Source organism: Octopus sinensis, linkage group LG3 (assembly GCF_006345805.1).
Source record: "Octopus sinensis linkage group LG3, ASM634580v1, whole genome shotgun sequence".
In the NCBI taxonomy this organism is placed as follows: domain Eukaryota; kingdom Metazoa; phylum Mollusca; class Cephalopoda; order Octopoda; family Octopodidae; genus Octopus; species Octopus sinensis.
The window spans coordinates 4,278,629-4,297,603 of NC_042999.1; the positions used below are offsets into that span (position 1 = coordinate 4,278,629).

General features: G+C 37.1%; 1 protein-coding gene across 2 annotated transcripts in view; it reads left to right on the top strand.

The window, feature by feature from the left end:
• The window catches only part of LOC115209156 (voltage-dependent calcium channel subunit alpha-2/delta-3-like), a 720,530-nt gene that overhangs the window by 492,595 nt on the left and 208,960 nt on the right, over positions 1-18,975 (top strand). For both annotated transcript variants that reach the window (XM_036500824.1, XM_036500825.1), the window contains exons 4-6: positions 9,418-9,477; positions 18,123-18,306; positions 18,397-18,528. In XM_036500824.1, coding sequence (XP_036356717.1) covers positions 9,418-9,477; positions 18,123-18,306; positions 18,397-18,528 — 376 coding nt within the window. The remainder of the gene's footprint in view (positions 1-9,417; positions 9,478-18,122; positions 18,307-18,396; positions 18,529-18,975) is intronic.

Sequence of the window (18,975 nt, forward strand, 5' to 3'; positions counted from 1 at the left end):
TAACTAAGAAAGCAGGCCTGTCATATGACTGCCACAACAGACAACCAGTAGTTAAGTACACATCATGTGATTGTGTTGATTTCAAATGTAAAATTTCATCCTGTTGAAATGATGTGAATTATCTTGTATATAGAGAACCAAGTCTTTAATAATTCTCATGATAAATTCTGTGCCCTTCTCAACATTTTCTTCTTCATTGCTCTAATGTCTTCACCTTCAATATTTCCTTTACCATCAGCTATGCCAATAATATAGTAAAATTTCTTGACAACTTGGTACAATTTTCCATTACCTAAACCCTTGTCAAACCTACCTATTTCTTTACTACCCACAAGGGGCTAAACACAGAGGGGACAAACAAGGAAAGACATGAAGATAATGCACTTTTAAGTCAGTTTGGTCATTAAATCATCATCAATAGTACACAATATTGGGTATTTTGCATGTGAAGGTGAGAATAACGATACTAATATTTACATAAGTTTCCATGTTTTTTATTACCTGGAACATTTGCATTTCTATATGTACAACAACAACAACTATTTGAATAAAGCAGCATACATGGAACAGTAAATGTGATAGTTAAAAGTCTTCATAGTATAAAATATTTTAGTTATATGAAAATTGTTCATGATTATCAAAGACAAAGTAGAAATAGTGAGAACATCTTATCACTAAAATGACAAATAGAGTTCTGTGTAACACCTGAGGTTGTTCTGTTGGGGAGTTTAAGATCCAGCTTTTATAATATTGAGTCAAAACTTCTAGAACCTTTATCAGAACTATTTGGTTGGAGATTTCACAAAAATTGGGTTCAAGTATACTGCTGTTTGGTTACCCACCAGCTAATCTGATTGGCTGAATCATGTTCTCATAGGTATTTATACATTTATGATGACAGTTAATTTCTCATAACTGGTCTAACTTTTTATGGCAATACAGTTAGGCTGTGGTCCCAAACTGAAGAATCTGAGCAAAATGGCTTGAAACTTGGCAGAAACCTCACTACATTTCCAACTAAAATTATCTGCAGCCAAATATTCTTTAAAATCTCACACAATGGCAATCTCTCCACTTCTAGAACTGTAAAAATATTTGTGACTATGGAACTACAATCATATATCTAGATCTTGTGTCAAAACTAGACATAAATTTCTTATCTCTCATGACTTGCTGCCATGGCATATGTGCCAAAATTCTAAACACAGCAAAAAGAAATTCCCTACTGGCAGGAGACCAAAGTGTATAGACTGAGAATTCATCGAGTTCAGAATAATGAGGAGAGGAAAAGTTAAGAGTAAATATGAATAATGACAAAAAAAAAAAAAAAGACATTAACACATTTTGCTAAATATCAAGCTTTGAATTAAATGGTCTGTTTAAAAAACAGAAAGCATATTTCACTATGAAAATAAAATTTATAATTTAACAACAAAACATTTTGGTTTCTGTAACAAAATGGTTGACACTGGAAAATTTTTTAGCACTCAACAAAAATAAACACTGAAAAGAAAAAAATTAAGGTGAATACAGAATCTAATTTTATATTTTCTTCAGATTATAACTTTACTTCTAAACTTTTCCAAAGTTTCCTCACAGAAAAATTATCCAATTCATATATTTCTCTCTTCTCTGTGTTCATCAAGTCCAATGCTAAAATTATATATTTGTATAAAATAGTGATTTAAAATTTAGGCACAAGGCCAAAAATCCTGAGGGGAGAGGTAAGTCAATTACATCAGCTGCAGTGCTCAACTGGTATTTTGTCTTTCCTCGCTAAAAGGATGAAGTTGAACTCAGCAAAATTTGAACTCAGAACATAAAAACAGATGAAATGCCACTGAGCATTCTGCCCAGCATGCTGACGATTCTGCTAGCTCATTACTTTATTTGTATAAATATCAATTTAGAAAAATGATGATTATAAAATTAAGATCTTGTTTTAAAAATTTTGGAAATTACCCAATAGAAATTAGAAAAATTTAACTACTGTTCCTTTAACCCATTAAATTCCAGAGTACTTAAATTTCTGAATATTACTTTTAAATTTTTACAGATGATTAAAAAAAGGTTAAAATGAAAAAAATTAATTATCAAAACTCCTTTACTTCAAGTAGAAATGGAAATACTCGGTGTCCTATAAATAGAACACTGAGACAAGGGATAATCTTAATAATGGAATACTGAAAAATTATTGTCCAATATAGGCACAGGAGTGGCTGTGTGGTAGGTAGCTTGCTTACCAACCACATGGTTCCGGGTTCAGTCCCACTGTGTGGCACCTTAGGCAAGTGTCTTCTACTATAGCCTCGGGCCGACCAAAGCCTTGTGAGTGGATTTGGTAGACGGAAACTGAATGAAGCTCATTGTATATATGTATATATGTGTGTGTGTGTGTGTTTGTGTGTGTGTATGTGTGTGTGTGTGCATGCGTGTGTGTGTTTGTGTGTCTGAGTTTGTCCCCCAACATCAGTTGACAACTGATGCTGGTGCGTTTATGTCCCTGTAACTTAGTGGTTTGGCAAAAGAGACCGATAGAATAAGTACTAGGCTTACAAAGAATAAGTACTAGGCTTACAAAGAATAAGTCCTGGGGTCGATTTCTTCAACTAAAGACGGTGCTCCAGCATGGCTGCAGTCAAATGACTGAAACAAGTAAAAGAGTAAATCATGTCGGTCTTTTTCATGAGAAAATCACACATTGTCACTTCATTTAACTCTTTTGATACCAGCCTGTCTATAATCCAAACTCCTTGTTTTAAAGGGATCTATATTATAACCTCACATCGAATTTCCATATTAATTAATATTTCAAACTTCAAATTAACAATGGCAAAATATTTTTCCTAAATTATTTTTATCTTTTATTTAAGCCTGGTACTCTAATTCTCTTTGTCTTTTTTGCTGAACTGGTACTCTTATTCTTTTTTAAGCCTGGTACTTTTATTCTATTTTCCTTTTTTGCTGAACTGCTAAGTTACAGGGATGTAAACACACCAACACCAGTTGTCAAACAGTGGTGGGGACAAACACAGACACAAAGACATACACACATAGACATGTATATACACAATGGGCTTTCAGTTTCTGACTACCAAATCCACTCACAAGGCTTTAGTAGAAGACACTTGCCCAAGATGTCACACAGTGGGACTGAACCCAGAACCACGTGATTGGGAAACAAACTTCTTACCACACAGCCACATACTCATTATTCTAAAATAAACTGTTATAACAAGGTCAGAATATTTCAACAGAAATATGGTAACAAAAAGTAATCATCTTCGACTCAACAAACTGTCTACCAAGGCAATTTGACAGCCATGAAACTGAAATGCTGACTGTTTATAATTTCTCCATATATCTCTTATTACTGTTGTGTCCGATACAGTGGATGATGGTATTTTAGGGGAAGATTTACTGTTTGTCTCTGAAATTTCTCTACAATGGCTCACTTCTTATTCTACATAAAAAGTCATCTTATTTTATATGAAATGCCTTATGAATAAAAGGCTTTCCTAAGGCAGCAGTAAAATATTTAATAGGAATAGGCGCAGGAGTGGCTGTGTGGTAAGTAGCTTGCTAACCAACCACATGGTTACGGGTTCAGTCCCACTGCGAGGCATCTTGGGCAAGTGTCTTCTGCTATAGCCCCGGGCCGACCAATGCCTTGTGAGTGGATTTGGTAGACAGAAACTGAAAGAAGCCTGTCGTATATATGTATATATATATATATATGTGTGTGTGTGTTTGTGTGTCTGTGTTTGTCCCCCTAGCATTGCTTGACAACCGATGCTGGTGTGTTTACGTCCCCATCACTTAGTGGTTCGGCAAAAGAGACTGATAGAATAAGTACTGGGCTTACAAAGAATAAGTCCCGGGGTCGATTTGCTCGACTAAAGGCGGTGCTCCAGCATGGCCGCAGTCAAGTGACTGAAACAAGTAAAAGAGACTAAAAGAGAGAGTATGTCAAGGTTCCTTACTTGACTCTGTTTATGCTACATATAATTTTTTCCATCTCACTACTCCCATTAACAGCATTGATGGTTGGTGTCCAACTTCTCTCTTCAATATAATATACTCAAGAGTATATATCTACAAACTATTATAAACAACCTCAACAAATGGACCACTCTTTTAAACTAAACACTACAATGATGGCAACCACAATAGTTTCTCTCTCTCCCCCTGTTTGTCTCTCTCTCTCTCTCTTCTCTCTCACTCTCTCTCTCTTGCTCTGTCTTAATAACCATGGCAAATTCATTATTTTTGACATTCAGCTCAATGACTACAACCTCTTAAGAGGCAAAAGAAAACTCTTAGTGTGAAATTAGATAAGTAACATGACTTTCAGTGAAAAGATGCACCAGTGCATCAGTCACTCTCTCTCTTTACATGAGAAATATCAGGAAATTCCATAATATTGATCCAACTAAAGTTCACATCAATTTCATCATGATTTCAAAAATTGAATATCATAATTTCCTCTTCTTCACATCCTACTAAGAATGCTGGGTAATGCAAAATTTACAAAACTATTTTTCTTGCCCTGCTGATAAGCTTCATCATCATCACCATCATCATCATCGTTTAACGTCCGCTTTCCATGCTAGCATGGGTTGGACGGTTCGACTGGGGTCTGGGAAGCCACAAGGCTGCACCAGGCTCCAGTCTAATCTGGCAGAGTTTCTACAGCTGGATGCCCTTCCTAACGCCAACCACTCCGTGAGTGTAGTGGGTGCTTTTTACGTGCCACCTGCACAGGTGCCAAGTGGGGTCTGGCATCGGCCACGATCGGTTGGTGCTTTTAACGTGCCACCGGCACAGAAGCCAGTCGAGGCGGCACTGGCAACGGCCACGTTCAGATGGTGCTTTTTATGTGCCACCGGCACAGGTATCACAACTACTATTTCCATTGTCATTTTAATAAAACTATATCTTCTCTATTGGCCACCTTATATTGGTTACTCATGAAAGGACTTGTTATCATCATCATCATCATTATCATCTTCATCATTTTATATCCATCTTGGCAGAGATTGGACATTTTTGTAGGATCCAATGAATCAGGGGATCACATCTTGCTCTTGTGTCACAGTTTTGGCATGATTTCCATGGATCTTCTTCTCAAGCATGACGTAATGCCAAAGGTCTTGGTCATTGCCTCCGTGAGGCCCAACACTTGAAAGGAGCTTGGCCACTTTGCCTCCATGAGACCCAATGATTGAAAGGAACTCAGCCACCTCCCCTCTGTGAGCCCCACCCCCACACACATTGCTGGTGCTGGTGCCACATAAAAAGTATCTGGTCCACTATGTAAAGTGGTTGGCATTAAGAAGGGGCTCCAGTCATAAAACCATGTGAAAGCAGACAGTGGAGCTTGGTTCAGTCAGCAGTCTTACAAGGTCCTGTCAAACAATCCAACCCACACCAGTATGGAAGATAGACACCAACAACTTTATAATGTATACTGGGTGATTTTTTTTTCCTGGCCCACCACTAATGAGGTGACTTTGCTACTTGCAAGACTAAAGAGACTCCTCAAGGTGATTGCTTTCAGCAAGGTGTTGAGGGGTTAAAGCATGGTGGGAAAAAAACACCAAAAGGTTTACGTTTTGTGGAGAAGATTCATGTCCGCCTTGTATTTTACATGGGTGGGTGGAAAAAGCTGGAGTGGAACTCAAACAGAGGTAAATAAGGGGATGAGAGGTGCCAGAATGTATTCTTGTGGTAATATGTCTGAGAGATATATATAAGGCAGTGAGCTGGCATATTTATTGCTGTGCTGGGCAAAATGCTTAGCAGCATTTCATCTGTCTTAATGTTCTGATTTCAAATTCTGCTGAGGTCAACTTTGCCTTTTATCCTTTCAGGATTGATAAAATAAGTACCAGTTGAGCGCTGGGGTCAATGTAATCAATACTGCCCTTCTTGCAAAATTGCTGGATTTGTACCAAAATTTGAAACTAATATACTCTTTTACTCTTTTACTTGTTTCAGTCATTTGACTGCAGCCATGCTGGAGCACCGCCTTTAATCGAGCAACTCGACCTTGGGACTTATTCTTTCATAAGCCCAGTACTTATTCTATCGGTCTCTTTTGCCGAATCACTAAGTAACGGGGATGTAAACACACCAGCATCGGTTGTCAAGCAATGCTAGGAGGACAAACACAGACAAACAAACATACAGGCACACACATATATATATACATATATACGACGGGCTTCTTTCAGTTTCCATCTACCAAATCCACTCACAAGGCATTGGTCGGCTCGGGGCTATAGCAGAAGACACTTGCCCAAGGTGCCACGCAGTGGGACTGAACCCGGAACCATGTGGTTGGTTAGCAAGCTACTTACCACACAGCCACTCCTGCGCCTGTGTAAGAGATATATAAAAGAGAGTGTGGATACAGAAGAATGAAGGAGGATTGTGGATGAAGCTGTAAGAATGTGATAGGAGAGTGATGTGGATATAGACATGAGGTGAAGGAGGTTAGATGTATATAGAGGGGATGAATGTGATGAATGTTGAAGAGGAGCAGAGGTGGAATATGGATTTTGAGGTGGGCATAAGAATAAGAGATGGAAGCTGATTGGGAATAGAACAGAGGAGAGTGAGTGATTAACCTCACAAATTAAAATATCAATTTGAGTATGAAAAATATTGCTTCATTTTTCTAGCATGCAATGTTTGGGAGACTGTGAAATAGCAAAAATATCAGAACAACTTACAGTATTTATTCCCAATATATTCTTACTAGGATGGATAGTTTGTCTAATCATTCCAGCATCAATAAAAATAAGTGCCAGCAAGGCCCTTCATTATTCAATTGATAATGTTACCTCCCTACAGAAATCAATATCTAATACTTAAGTCTTCTCGTCTTTATGTATTTATTTATTTATTCATCCATTGTCATCATCATCGCCATCACCACCACCACTACCACCACCGCCATCATCCCATCATCATCATTTCATCATCATTATATTACCATTTTCATTTTAGCTTTTTGTTTAATCTTGCCCTTTAACTATAACTTTACTTTTTCTATCAGTTTTGATCTTTTCTTCGCCCTGATACACATTATTGCCATAGACTCTCTTAGATTTCACCTTTCCTTTATCTAAGATCTTTTTCTTTTCTTGCTTCTTTTCTTGTTATTTTCCTTTTTGCTTTCTTTGTCAAGATTTACTTATGTCTTCCTTTTTCCATTGTGAAAAACATAATAATAATTACTTTGAAGCTGAGATTTTCATGATACTAACTAAAGTTGTAACTCATTCTTCAAAGAAGCTCTGGGATACTCAAAGAAACAGTTAGCAACAAAATAATTGAAGTTTTATGTTATATATTCCTGAGAATTCTTTGACAAAAGAAAATATTAATGTTTTAAAAGAAATATGATGGCAGCACAATTTACATTGTGTTAATGGTATCTTTGATATATATATATTTCCATAAAAATAGAAAATTAGGCCAAATAATGTAACCACCCAGCAGACTGCTGTACGTGCTGAAATAAATATCCCTTTGATGTTACATGTGTATCTTTTTTAATTAAGTAGCTTCATTATGAATACACATAAACATCCAGGTGTTTGTCTCTTTAGGAAATAGCTCTGACTCTTTGGTTCTTGCACATATAAATACAGTCAACTTTCCAGTTATATATTTTAGAAAAAAACACGTATTAACCAGTGTCTTTGTGTTGTGTTTGTATTCTATATAAACAGGAACATTCTTTATCTTTGTTCATAAATGTTTTATCTTGGTACAGAGTACATTTATGTATTTTTACATCTTTAGTCAGTATATGAACAAGAAAATAAAGTAACTGAACCGTAGATTATTAAGCTTAATAGATGTTGCCTTTGTACAATCCACATACTCAAACTTTCTCTACTGGTAAAAGAATTCATTATTATAAACCCTAGAATCTATCCTTATCAAGAAATGTTTTCTGTATGCTTATCATTATTGCTGTACCCACATTAACTCTACGTTGCATCACCAATTATATCTAAACCCAATCGTTCATATCTATATTGTCCTTTAAAAATGTGTGTACAGACACATTAAAATTTTTTAAAATGTTCTAAATCTTATGCTCCTCTCTCAATGTGCTTTTACAAAAAAACAGTTGCTGTTTGGTCCTAGGTCAGCCTTCAACCAGCAGACTTAATATAAAAGACATTCAAGCTATGACCATCTCATCATTTTTCTGGGATCTAAGTACTTTGGACCACATTATCCAATGTGTGCTTTTTAAGACAATTATATATTTTGATTTGAGAGAGATTTTAACTAGCATTTCTAGCAGGTCAAGCAACCTCATAGAGGTTTATTTGCTTTAAAAATCCATTGTCATTGTTTAGCACAAAATCTGCCTAGATCAAGCAGATCGATGACAAAAAGGTGTTCCAGCCATGACAATGCTCCCTCATGTATGTAAGACTGTTATCTAGGTGATTTCATTTTTTCAAGACAATAGGGTATGATCTAAGAGATTGAGCTGCTATTTAGAGCAGTTTGAGTGTACAGAGAAACTTCCAGTTACATGAATATTATCAGTGTATATCATCATCATCATTATCATCCTATGTCTGTCTTCCATACTGGTGTGGGTTGGATTGTTTGACAGGACCTGGTAAGACTGCTGACTGAACCAGGCTCCACTGTCTGCTTTCACATGGTTTTATGACTGGAGCCCCTTCTTAATGCCAACCACTTTACATAGTGGACCAGATACTTTTTATGTGGCACCAGCACCAGCAATGTGTGTGCGGGTGGGGCTCACAGAGGGGAGGTGGCTGAGTTCCTTTCAATCATTGGGTCTCATGGAGGCAAAGTGGCCAAGCTCCTTTCAAGTGTTAGGCCTCACGGAGGCAATAACCAAGACCTTTGGAATTATGTCATACTTGAGAAGAAGACCCATCAAACCAAGCAAAATCACAGTCATGGCAGATGCTGGTGTCACACTAATGGCACCTGTACCAGTGGCACATAAAAGCACCTGTTACACTCTCAGAGTGGTTGGTGTTAGAAAGGGCATCCAGCCATAGATAACCATGCCAAATCAGATTGAAATCTGGCACAGCCTTCCGGCATGCCAGCTCAGTCAAACTGTCCAGCATAGACAATGGCCATTAAGTGATGATGATGATATATATGTATAAAAGGAAAATTCTTCATGGGGAGGCCTTCCTAATGCATTACTTCATCTGATAAAACCTTTAATTCTTTACTGTTTATCATAAAATAAAAAGAAAAAGAAAACACATTACCATATCATTGTTAACAGTCAAAACACTCTTCTTTTTACAAATGTATAGGATTTTTTTTTCAAAAGTATTGTTATTATTTTTTCAATCTTTTCTAATTTTTTTTTTTTCTCTATTTTTGTTCCAGAAACTTGCTACAGCAGCAGAAGAAGCCTACAGAAATTATACAGTAGAAGTAAATCCACCGGTAATTTAATATCTGTTCATTGTTTTCTGATTACTTTTCACTGTTAACTTTTAATCTGATAGTGGCACTCTATGATGATGAGTTCTCAGAATATCTTTTAAAGAATATATTTGATTTAGATATTTCTACATTAAAAAAAAAATGTTCTATTTCAATGAAGAAACAAAACGAACAACCTTTTGACAAATAATGTCTCACCTTGTTTACAAAAACTCTTTACTCTTTTACTCGTTTACTTGTTTCAGTCATACTTCTTTGACTGCGGCCATGCTGGAGCACCACCTTTAGTCGAGCAAATCGACCCCGAGACTTATTCTTTGTAAGCCCAGTACTTATTCTATCAGTCTCTTTTGCCGAACCGCTAAGTGACGGGGACGTAAACACACCAGCATCGGTTGTCAAGCAATGCTAGGGGGACAAATACAGACACACACACCTATATATATATACATATATACGACAGGCTTCTTTCAGTTTCCCTCTACCAAATCCATTCACAAGGCATTGGTCGGCCCAGGGCTATAGCAGAAGACACTTGCCCAAGATGCCATGCAGTGGGACTGAACCCGGAACCATGTGGTTGTTTAGCAAGCTACTTACCACACAGCCACTCCTGCGCCTATGTAAGATTTATATAAAATTATGAGCAGTGTCAATATATTTTAATATAAGGTGTTATAAATGGTTTCTTTTGCTGTTACAAATATAATATGAATCTAGCTACTATGTTTGCCACAGGATTACTAGATTTGGATTTTGAAAACGGAAATGGAAAGATAAATTCTAAAAATCTGTGACTTAGCAGTTTCCCTTTTTAACCCTTGTAATACCAATCTGTCTGAGACTGCCTGTGGTTGCTAGCAGTCAATCAGGACTATGAGTGTTTCAACTTGCCATAAGATTAACATCGACAATTTATATGTATATATGTTTGTGTGTGTTTGTTTGCATATATGTAAGTGAATATATATATGTGTGTGTGTGTGTGTGTGTGTGTGTGTGTGTATATAATAGTGACAGAGGCGGTATTAATACTAGAAGGTTTTAATACTACTTCTCAAGGTAAGCAATGCAGTAATCTGTGTTCTAGCACAACCTCCATGTTAAGCTGAAGATCAAGATTACCTTCTGGTATATATATATATAATAATAAAAACATTGTGTACAGTGCTCAGGTGCACTACAACTCATCTAAAATGTATGTATAATCAGGTGTAGTTTCGGCGGATTTCGGAAAGCATGAGAGCCTTAAAGGATGCAGTGTCATGGCAGTCAACAACTGACGCAGGCAGTTTATTCCATGCTTCAGCAACTCTGAGCGTGAAAAAATGTTTCCAAAAGTCATGGGAGCTGTGTTGTTTTCTGACTTTGTAGGCATGTCCACGTGTGTTAGACACATGGAGATCAAAAAGGTGTTCAGTGTTGTTGTTGGTAAGGTGGTTGATAACTTTGTGGGTGTTTACCAAGTCCATCGCCAGATGCCAGAGTTTCAGTGAATCCATGCCCAGGGAAACAATATATATATGCACATGCACATATACACACACATGCACACATGGCAAAACGAAATTGGACCTTTTTTTGTATTATTTATTCATCCTTACACATCTTTCATTTGCTAATAGAAATTACAAAGTTTTACATGTTAGATAGACATGTAAGGAATATCTCTATCATTCTCAATTTTAATATGCTTTTTGGCTAATTATTGTTTCTAGAAGAAGAATGAGATGGAGGAAGTTCAGAGAACTATTACCTCTGTTGGCAACTAAAAGACTCTCTCAGAGTGAAAAATAGACTGCATGATGCTTGTGTGCAAATGGCTATACTGCAGGGTAGTGAGATATGGGCTCTGAATGCAGAAGACATGTGTAGACTGGAGAAGAATGAAGGTAGTATGCTCTGTTGGATGTGCAAATGTGTTGAGAGAAAGTTAGGTATAAGAGGAATTAAATACAGCATGCAAAAGAGAAGATTACATTAGTTTGGACATGTGATGAAGACAGGTGTATAAAGAAGTGCCAATCACTGAGACTGGATGGTACCTGTGGAAGAGGCAGACTCAGGAAGACATGGGATGAAGTGGTGAAGACTAATCTCAGGATGTTGGGCCTTGTGATGAAAATGACAATGGACAATACCTGGTGATATGAGGTTCTTGAAAAGACCCACCCATGTCAGTGAAACTGTGTTCTAGAAACACTGTATGTTCCACCCACTTGTAACAAACTTTTCCTATACCCTACAAACCAAACTATGTCTCTTCTCTTCTTCATATTTCCTCTTTCATGTACTATGCGTATCTTTCACTCCCCAATCTTGTCTATACGGCCCTGCTCATTGTATCATTGCTATTCAGTAGTCCCTCATCCCATCTATATACCCAGGTTTTCACCAGCCACTACATTCCTGACCCCCACTTTCTACTCATGCTTCTTTGGCAATACCCAGCCACTTATATTATGACCTCCATACCATGAGGGTATGCCCTGACACTTGCCGTCATCTCTCTTTCTCTTCCTTTATTCTACCCTCTCATTTATATTCTGATCCTCATACCTTGTGAGTATGCCCAGCACCTTGCCACCCTCACTCTCTTGCCTTCTCTTACACTCTTGCTGTCTCCCACTCTCTCTCTCTCTCTCTTTCTCTCTCTCTCTCTCTCTCTCTCTCTTTCTCTTGTTCTTTCCTCATGCTGGGTCACCATATATCTTTTTTACAGCAGCACACCTATTTCTGTTTTCTCTCTCTCTCTCTCTCTCTCTATCTATCTATCTATCTATCTATCTGTCTATCTATCTATCTATCTATCTATCTATCTATCTATCTATCTATCTATCTATCTATCTATCTATCTCTTGCACACCATGTAACCATGTACCTCCTCTACAGCAAGATACCTGTACTTGTCACACTCTAACCTTTCATCATCTAACACAAAATCACCTCCTCCAGTTTCCCTTCCCCTCTCAAAGGATCTTTGTCTTGCAAGATAGTTGGTCACCCTGCCAGTGCTGGTGTCACATAAAAAGCATCCAGTCCACACTGTAAAGTGGTTGGCATTTGGAAGGGCAGCCAGCTGTAAAAATCATGCCAAAACTGACCTCACCTGTGCTCATGTCATGCAAAATGCACTCATTCCACTCTGTGGGGTGGTTGGTGTTAGGAAGGGTATCCAGCCAAAAAACCCATGCCAGCATGGAAGGTGGACATTAAACAATGATGATGATGGTGATGACTTATATACAGCAGCAACTGAGACCACATATTGTATTCTAATAATGGAATAAGCAGATGTACTTCAAGAGGAAAGAGCTGGATTTACCCTAACTACCAACATATTATATATACATATATAACCAATCTTACACAACTTCTGCCTAAATATATGCACTTCACTCACCCTTCCTATATTTATTACTCACACTACACCTCATTCTCTACCCTTTACACAAAATATTTTTCCCCAATCTTTCTCTTCTAAATTGCATTTTTTGCAACTCTATGTCTACATTTTCCTTTCAGCTACTAAATTACAAAAGTTTAAACCTAAGCATTAGCCATATCAATCCCCCGTCCTCTGTTCTAGGACTACTTGAAAAGCTTATGAGCACTGTTGCTTGTTTGTTTTTTTCTTTTTGCTTCTTTTATTCTTCCATTCTAAATTTTTTAAAAATTGTAACTGCATAAATATAGTCCTAAAACCATAATAAATGGCAGATGAAAGATAATTTCTAACATTTTTCTGAATAAACTCTCTTTGATATTTTCAATCTAATGATAAAATGCACTTTGAGCTTAATATCATCATTAACATTTTAACATTTGTTTTTCCATGCTGATATGGGCTGGGAAAGGGATCTGCAATAGAGCACTCCACTAATAATCTCAGTCTTTCATCATCTCTTCTGCAAAGCCCAGCATCCTCAGATCTGACTTCACCACCTTTTCCAACTTTTTGTTTCTGTCTTTCTCTTCCCAAACTATATTGAGCAACAGAACGCAGTACTTTTTCACCTAATGCTTACTCATTGTTCATATAACATTAACCCTTTCACATTCAGATTACTTTGTCAAATGCAATGCTTATTTATCTTATTTATTCACATTGTTTTGAATTGATTGTGCACTATCCTATAGCTTTGAGATTTTGGTAATGTGATTGTTTATTTTTAAAATGCACCAGCTTCACATAGAAGCCTCATTCCTTCCAAAGTGCCTTGGATCGCAGAACGGCCTGCTGTGCTTACCTTGGATCGTAGGGTGACCTGCAGTGCTTGAGGAGACCTATTAAGTCAAGTACATCACCATCAACATCAAAAAATCAAATGGAAATTGTAGTTGTGATACCTGTGCCAGTGGCAAGTAAAAAGCACCCACTACACTCACGGAGTGGTTGGCGTTAGGAAGGGCATCCAGCTGTAGAAACACTGCCAGATCAGACTGGAGCCTGGTGCAGCCTACTAGTTTCCCAGACCCCGGTCGAACTGTCCAACCCATGCTAGCATGGAAAACGGGCATTAAACGATGATGATGATGATTGTAGGGTTGCTGTGAGAGGCCAGATTTGGCTGATCTGAAGATAAAATAAGTAGAATAATTCGGCCAGATATGACTAGTTTAAATGCTAAAAAGTTAAATATTCTGATTTTTGAGGACCTGTTTCTAAATATCATTGGGAAGATGTCACAGTCAAACAATTCATCCCTAGATGTCAGAGAAGGAACAATGAAGGGAAGAATGGAACCACATTGTAACCAATGTTGTAAAAGAACATCTGATAGTTTGGTTGAAAAGTGAGAAGTGATATTTAGATAAATTTCAGTGTATTTCAACAAAGATCTTGCTAGATAAAAGTATCAGTTCATAATTCAATAATTGAAAACTATCAACAAAATGTCTGGAATTTGTTGAGTTTCTATGAACATCTGTAATACTAATATCTGCTAACTTGGAAGTTTTATCAATTCTCCAGCAGCCAAGATTATTCTACTCTTCGAACCCATTACGTGCATACACACACACATACACGCACACACACACACAAAACACACACATACACACACACACACACAAAACACACACATACACATACACACACAAAACACACACACACACACACACACATACACACACACAAAACACACACACACACACACACACACACACACACACCTTCTGGTACACATTTGAAGCAAATGTTATCCATATGACTAGCCAGTTTTCACTCACCAACAATAGCCTTCACACCTCATTGATGTATATTTTTCTTGTCTTTTACACTACTATTTATAAAGGTTTTGCTGCAAGTTCATCACAGGCAATTATACTGCAGTAAATATATCTCCTATAATTTTATTGCTGGGTAATTTCATCACAAAATAATTAAATCAAGAGCCATTATGTAAATTCGTCATCAGACCAATTGTATCATTGGTAAAAATCATCAGTGTGCTTTTTTATCTGTTGAGTAAATACATTAAGAATTATTTTAAGTTTTATCCATAGACAAAATACATCATATTTCATTAACAAAGAAAATGAAAAAAATTCAAAGACGAAGCATTCATCCTATGATGTGGAAAATTGTAGAAATGTTAAAAAAGGAACAATGAGGAAATGAAATAATAATCGATGTATTGCTGTAGCAGAAAATCTACACAGCAATATATATATATATATATATGGATTATTTAACATGTTATTTGCCATATTTCTTTTCAAACACATTACCATTATTTTAATAAAATCTTTAAATAATGAAGTCTTTAGTAATATATATGCACATACATATATAGTGCAGCAGGAATTCAGTGCAACATCAATAAAGTGACAAACTGTTGGATTATTTAACATGCTTTTTGCCATATTTCTTTTCAAACACACTACCATTATTTTAATAAAATTTTAAAATAATGAAGTGTTTAGTAAAATGTATCTGACTCATGCACTGTTCACTTCCCAGACATTTGTACATTAAGGCACATGCTTTATACGCACTTTTGACAAGTTGTGGTGCACCTGAGCACTGTATACAATAATTTCATTATTTATTATAATTTTGTTATTATGAAGCCGTTTTTTGGAACAAAGATTAACATGAAATTTTGATTGATGGTTTTAAATTAGATTAGTTTAATACAAAATGTTTGTGTCATAGACACAATTATAGTCTCAGGTAAGTTGATATCAAAAGGGTTAAGAGGCATTGCTCATAATTTCACTTTTTAAGATGTTTCTTTCCCCCTCCAATTTGAAATAGATATGTCTTTTACTGCATCACAATCATCATCATCGTTTAACGTCCATTCTCCATGCTAGCATGGGTTGGACGGTTCGACCGGGGATCTGGGAAGCCAGAAGGCTGCACCAGGCTCCAGTCTTATCTGGCAATGTTTCTACAGCTGGATGCCCTTCCTAACACCAACCACTCCGTGAGTGTAGAGGGTGCTTTTTATGTGCCACCTGCACTGGTGCCAGGCGAGGCTGGCATCAGCCACGGTCGGATTGGTGCATTTTACGTGCCACTTGCATATATATATATATATGCACAAACACACACACACACACACACATGCACCCACATACATGAAAGTAACTTTGATATTTTTTATGTATATTTTGAGTAAATTTCCTATAGATATTCTTTGATTTTCTTTCAAATTGTTAACCATACGTGATGTATTTATTCTGCAAATAAAACTTGAAAATAAACTTTAGCTACATATTTACACTGAAAATAAAAAAAAACTCCAATGATGAATTCACCAATACTAAATTGGTGAATGAATTTACCATTCACATATGGGTTTGTGGTGTGACTACCTTGCAATGAAATCACCATTTGATGAAATTACATGATACATTTGCCATGGTTCAATTACAGGTAATATATTTACTGTAGAGATAGTTATAGGTGATGTGTTTACCATCATATAATTACCATGTGGAATTTACCAGATGCCATTATAAAGAGCTTTGCTGTTCAAGTTAGCAGGCTGCAAGTTACCTCCACCAAACTCATTTCATGCCCCCACCTATTTTTTTCCCTTTCCTTTCATATCATATTTCCTTTCGGCGTTTATACTTTCATCCTTAGATCTGCATTTCTGTAATGCAGTCAACTTATGGCTTTCCCTTCAGTCACTAACATGCAAAAAAGTCAAACCACATTAATGTCACCAACTTTTTTTGCTTTATCATAGCAAAAGAGGGGAAACTGAATTTGTTATGATTATTTCGTTTCCTCTTTGCATTCATCATCATTATCATCATCATCATCATCATTTAGTGTCCGCTTTCCATGCTAGCATGGGTTGGATGGTTCAACTGGGGTCTGTGAAGCCAGAAGGCTGCATCAGGCCCAGTCTGATCTGGCAGTGTTTCTACGGCTGGATGCACTTCCTAATGCCAACCACTCAGAGAGTGTAGTGGGTGCTTTTTACGTGCCACCCGCACAGGTGCCAGACGGAACTGGCAAACGGCTACGGACGGATGGTGCTTTTTACGTGCCACCAGCACGGGAGCCAGGCGAGGCTGGCAACAGCCACGAACGGATGGAGCTTTTACGTAACACATGTAATAAATAGAATTTCCTTGAATGGATTTGATAAATTCTAGCATGGCCATCACTGTGTGGTTGAAAAGCTTACACCACAATCATATATATGCACACACACACACACACAAACACACACACAAGCATATCTTATAAGAGAATGATTTCATCTAAATCATGGTTCTCAACTATGTTTTGCTTATGGACTCCTTATGATTCCTATTTTACTCTGCTGAACACCACGGATCCTACCTAAGCTTCCAACCTATGGCAGCCTGGAAAGCTGACATAGAAATGATAATGATAATGATTTTGTGTTTGTGTGTGTTTGGCAATGCAAACAGGAAAAAAATAAGTCAAAACATGAGTGTATATATTTTATTAATATTTAGCAGAAGTAACAAGTGACTCAAGGGCTGAGAGTTTTGTGTGTTAGTTTGTTAAGTGCTGACACACTTTACAGAGTAGATTGAGTGCTTTTTATGTGGTACCAGCACCAGTTAGGTCTGCTTTGGTATGGTTTCATGGCTGGATGCCCTTTCTAACACACAAACCAGCACTTGGCCCTTGAGTCACTCTGTTACTTCTGCTAAATATTAATAATATAAATATATATATAGGTGCAGGAGTGGCTGTGTGGTAAGTAGCTTGCTTACCAACCACATGGTTCTGGGTTCATTCCCACTGCGTGGCACCTTGAGCAAGTGTCTTCTACTATAGTCCAGGCCGACCAAAGCCCTGTGAGTAGATTTGGTAGACGGAAACTGAAAGAAGCCCGTCGTGTATATGTATATATATGTTTGTGTGTCTGTGTTTGTCCCTCCAACATCACTTGACAACCGATGGTGGTGTGTTTACATCCCCATAACTTACTGGTTTGGCAAAAGAGACCAATAGAATAAGTACTAGGCTTCCAAAGAATAAGTCCTGGCATCAAGTTGCTCGACTAAAGGCAGTGCTCCAGCATGACCGCAGTCAAATGACTAAAACAAGTAAAGAGTAATATCACTACCTTAATTCCCTCTTTTCTTCATTTCTCCTCCATTTTCATTTCCCATTGTGTTTTTTCTTTTTTTTTTTATTCTAGGTAGATTATTTAAATGCCAAACTACTCATTACTGATGAGGATTTACGAGCCATGGGAGGAGACGCACAAATATTTATGGAGAACTTCCAGTATTTACGTGTTGAGAGACGACCAGAGTACGGCACAACTTCTGTTAATCTAAATTTAAGCACAGTCCATGTAGCCACCTATGTGTACCACAAAAGTAAGCTATCCTCCTTCCTTTCAGTCAATTCTGAAATTGTTAAGCATCTTTTGGTGTCATTGCTATTAACATGCAGTTCTTTTCTTTCAGCCCTCGAAGTTCTCAATGGAGTACAGTGGACTCGTGCCTTAGACAAGGTCTTTAAAGAAAATAAAGACAATGACTCAAATTTATCTTGGCAATACTTTGGTAGTGCTGTTGGCTTCATGCGAGTTTATCCCGGTTAGTATAACCACATTGACAAAAATTTTTTCTTCCTCAGTTCTTCCAATTTCTTTGTTTTTTGCCTTTTTCCATTATGTTTGATTCTTTTTTTATGTTTGCTGACATTTTCCACCCGCCTTTCTCTCTTTCATTTATGATCAAGCTTATTTTCACCTGTATTCTTATATATGAACCGACATACAGGTATGCCTGCATGTATACACACACACAAACACAGGTGCATACACATACACACACACACACACACACTTTCTCTGTCCTTTTTGTAAAATTATAGTTTACATCTTTTTCTGATGGTTCTTAATCGTCATCTATATGTTGATGCTGACACTGAGGGTGCTGGATGGTGTTGGAAGCTGCAGTTATATCTACATTATGTATATTATGTATATAGAAGTGGGACTAAAAAAAACCTTTGAGCTGGTGCAAGTAAAAGAGTAAAAG